General features: G+C 50.1%; 1 protein-coding gene across 1 annotated transcript in view; it reads right to left on the reverse strand.

The window, feature by feature from the left end:
* Nucleotides 1-1,927, reverse strand: part of KCNQ5 (potassium voltage-gated channel subfamily Q member 5) — a 1,056,555-nt gene extending 1,054,628 nt beyond the window's left edge. The window contains exon 1 of the mRNA XM_073569339.1: nt 440-1,927. Coding sequence (XP_073425440.1) covers nt 440-834 — 395 coding nt within the window. The 5' untranslated portion in view covers nt 835-1,927. The remainder of the gene's footprint in view (nt 1-439) is intronic.
* Between the last annotated feature and the right edge of the window lie 1,235 nt (nt 1,928-3,162).

Below are 3,162 nucleotides of genomic sequence, written 5' to 3' on the forward strand. Positions count from 1 at the left end.
TACTATTGGATTGACCCATACATTCACTAGTAATGATAATGCACAGCACAGTGCTCACTGGCACATAATACCCTATGAGATGCCAGGGCTGTGCCCACAGATGACCGCCATGTGCCTGTGGAAGTTGTCAGGGATCTGTCATGCATCTTATACTATTGGATTGACCCATACATTCACTAGTAATGATAATGCACAGCACAGTGCTCACTGGCACATAATACCCTATGAGATGTCAGGGCTGTGCCCACAGATGACTGCCATGTGCCTGTGGAAGTTGTCAGATCTGTCATGCATCATATACTATTGGATTGACCCATACATTCACTAGTAATGATAATGCACAGCACAGTGCTCACTGGCACATAATACCCTATGCGATGCCAGGGCTGTGCCCACAGATCACTGCCATGTGCCGTCCACACAGGGGTCTGGTACTCACACGAAGACGTGGTAGACGAATGCCCAGCCCCGGGGTCTCTCCAGCACGTTGTACAGGTAGTTCTGCAGCCTCCGGTACTTCACGTTCCTCCGGCAGCTCTGGCTGCTGTTGTAGGACAGCGGCTTCCCCAACAAGCTCATGCGGGCTCCCTGCTTCCCCCTGCGGCTCTCCTGCATGCCCCCTCCGGGCCCCCCACTGCCTCTGCCAGGGTCACCGGTGCCCAGGAGGAGCAGCCCGTCCCCTCTGCTGGAGTTCAGCAGCACCCGGCTGCCCCGACCCGACTCCACATCCTTCATGCCGTAGTAGCGCTCCCTGCCCCTGCCTCGCCCTCCAGTGCTGCTCTTCATCCAGAGCCCAGAGCCTCCCTCATCGCCTCCACTATGGTTGCGGGGCATGGCATCACCGGGGTGGAGGGGCTTCGGGCTGAGACTGGACGATGTCAGATGTGATCACAAGTTGACAGGAGCCATATATACAGGAGGGCTCTGTGTGCAGGACGCCAGGGGCTTGCTGAGGGTCTGTCACTTGAGATGTCAGGGGCAGAGCTGGAGACAGGACTTCTCATCCACTCCACTGGATCTCCACTGCTCGGTGCGATCACTCTGTTCTGTCACACCAAGACACATAGTCTCCTCCAGAGTGAGAGCCCTCCTCAGCAGATGTGATTGCCTGCCCTGGGTGGGGGCACCATGCCCAGCAGATCGGAGGGACAGCAGCGATCACCAGGTCACACACCAAGAGGTGCTCTAGTCTCAGAAGGTGCCACCTCCAGCCAGAGCCCCTGCCATCAACTGCTCCAGTCTCCTGGCTGTGCAGAGTAGACGGGCATGTGATGGGCACCGATCCCCAGCTGCAGAGTGCCCATGGAACACAGATCCCACAAGATGATCTCGGCTGATGTCACTCCTGGAGCTCAGCTCTGTGGAATTCCCTTGCTGCTCTTTGTACAGGAGGGGCCAGTGATCAGACAGCTGAAGCTCCACAGACAGAAGCCAAGTGCTCACACAGCCCTGGCAGTCCAGCAGGCAGCTGTACCTTCACCCAGAAGAAGTGGAGGAGCACCGATCTCCACCACTGTCACTTCTAGACAGCTGGACCTTCACACAGTCTAGGAGCTGGGAGAAGAAGGGAGCCCTCAACTTGTAGCCAGATGCACTTTCCACCACCCTCCAAAAACTTTCCCAGGGAAATCCAATAACTGTGAAGCTGGTGCCAGTGACTTGTCCCTGTGCAGCCTGCAGCTCCAGCCCTTCTCCTGGTGGTGCTGCTGCTGCTGACATCCAGGCTGATGTGGGAGTGGATCAGGGGGTGTGGGGAAATGAACAGAAGCTGCGAACACTGTGATGTGGGGGAGAAGCAGCTGGCCACATTCCTCCTTTCTCAGGCAGCAGCAGCTCTTTCCTTTCCCCTTCCTTCACATGCTATATATGCGCCTACAAGTCTGTGCTGGCGTCCTGAGGCACAGGTGCAGCCACCAGTCTGAGTTGGGGGTGGAGATCTTTGTGGGCTGAGCAGCTTTTCTATTATATAAGCCCATCCGAAACTAAGGCTGTCACAGTTTTGGAGGCAGAAATGAAAGCAGCTGCAACCTCTTAAGAGTTATGTTTCATGTGTGTCTACATTAATGGGCCAAGTGACCTGCAGCGTCGTTTTATCGAATAGTTCAGAAATCGTTATTAAGGTTGCCATTTCAGTCTGATGGGTAAATTTGCTCGCGTTTCCTTTTTTGTAAAACAAACTAGAATGAATCCCATAGAAGAAAGGAGGACATAGCAAGTAAAAGAGAGAGGCGTGCAATGGACCCCTGGCACTGCCGCTGACATAGGTTAATCCAGGCGGTAAATATAAAAACTTCCAATTTATTGCAACGTGCTTCAGAGTAGGACCTACTAGTTCCTCAGGCAAGGATGGAAGGTTCTACTCCAAAATGCATTGCAATAAAGTGGAATTTTTTTATTCAGATGGCTTGGGAAGGAGATTTATTATTCTGATGGCTGAGGAAGGAGAAGATTTTACTCCGAAACGCGTTGCATTAAATTGGAAGTTTATTATTCTGATGCATGAGAAAGGAGAAGGTTCTGCTCCAAAACACATTGCATTACATTGGAAGTTTATTATACTGATGCCCGAGGAAGGAGAAGGTTGTACTCCGAAATGCGTTGCATTAAATTGGAAGTTTATTATACTGATGCCTGAGGAAGGAGAAGGTAGTACTCCGAAACGCATTGCATTAAATTGGAAGTTTATTATTCTGATGCCTGAGAAAGGAGAAGGTTCTACTCCAAAACGCGTTGCATTAAATTGGAAGTTTATTATACTGATGCCCGAGGAAGGAGAAGGTTGTACTCCGAAACGTGTTGCATTAAATTGGAAGTTTATTATTCTGATGCATGAGAAAGGAGAAGGTTCTGCTCCAAAACACATTGCATTACATTAGAAGTTTATTATACTGATGCCCGAGTAAGGAGAAGGTTGTACTCCGAAATGCGTTGCATTAAATTGGAAGTTTATTATACTGATGCCTGAGGAAGGAGAAGGTTGTACTCTGAAACGCATTGCATTAAATTGGAAGTTTATTATACTGATGCCTGAGGAAGGAGAAGGTAGTACTCCGAAACGCATTGCATTAAATTGGAAGTTTATTATTCTGATGCCTGAGAAAGGAGAAGGTTCTACTCCAAAACGCGTTGCATTAAATTGGAAGTTTATTATACTGATGCCCG

This window comes from Dendrobates tinctorius, unplaced genomic scaffold, assembly GCF_039654945.1.
Source record: "Dendrobates tinctorius isolate UK_male_01 unplaced genomic scaffold, ASM3965494v1 ptg000024l, whole genome shotgun sequence".
Classification (NCBI taxonomy): domain Eukaryota; kingdom Metazoa; phylum Chordata; class Amphibia; order Anura; family Dendrobatidae; genus Dendrobates; species Dendrobates tinctorius.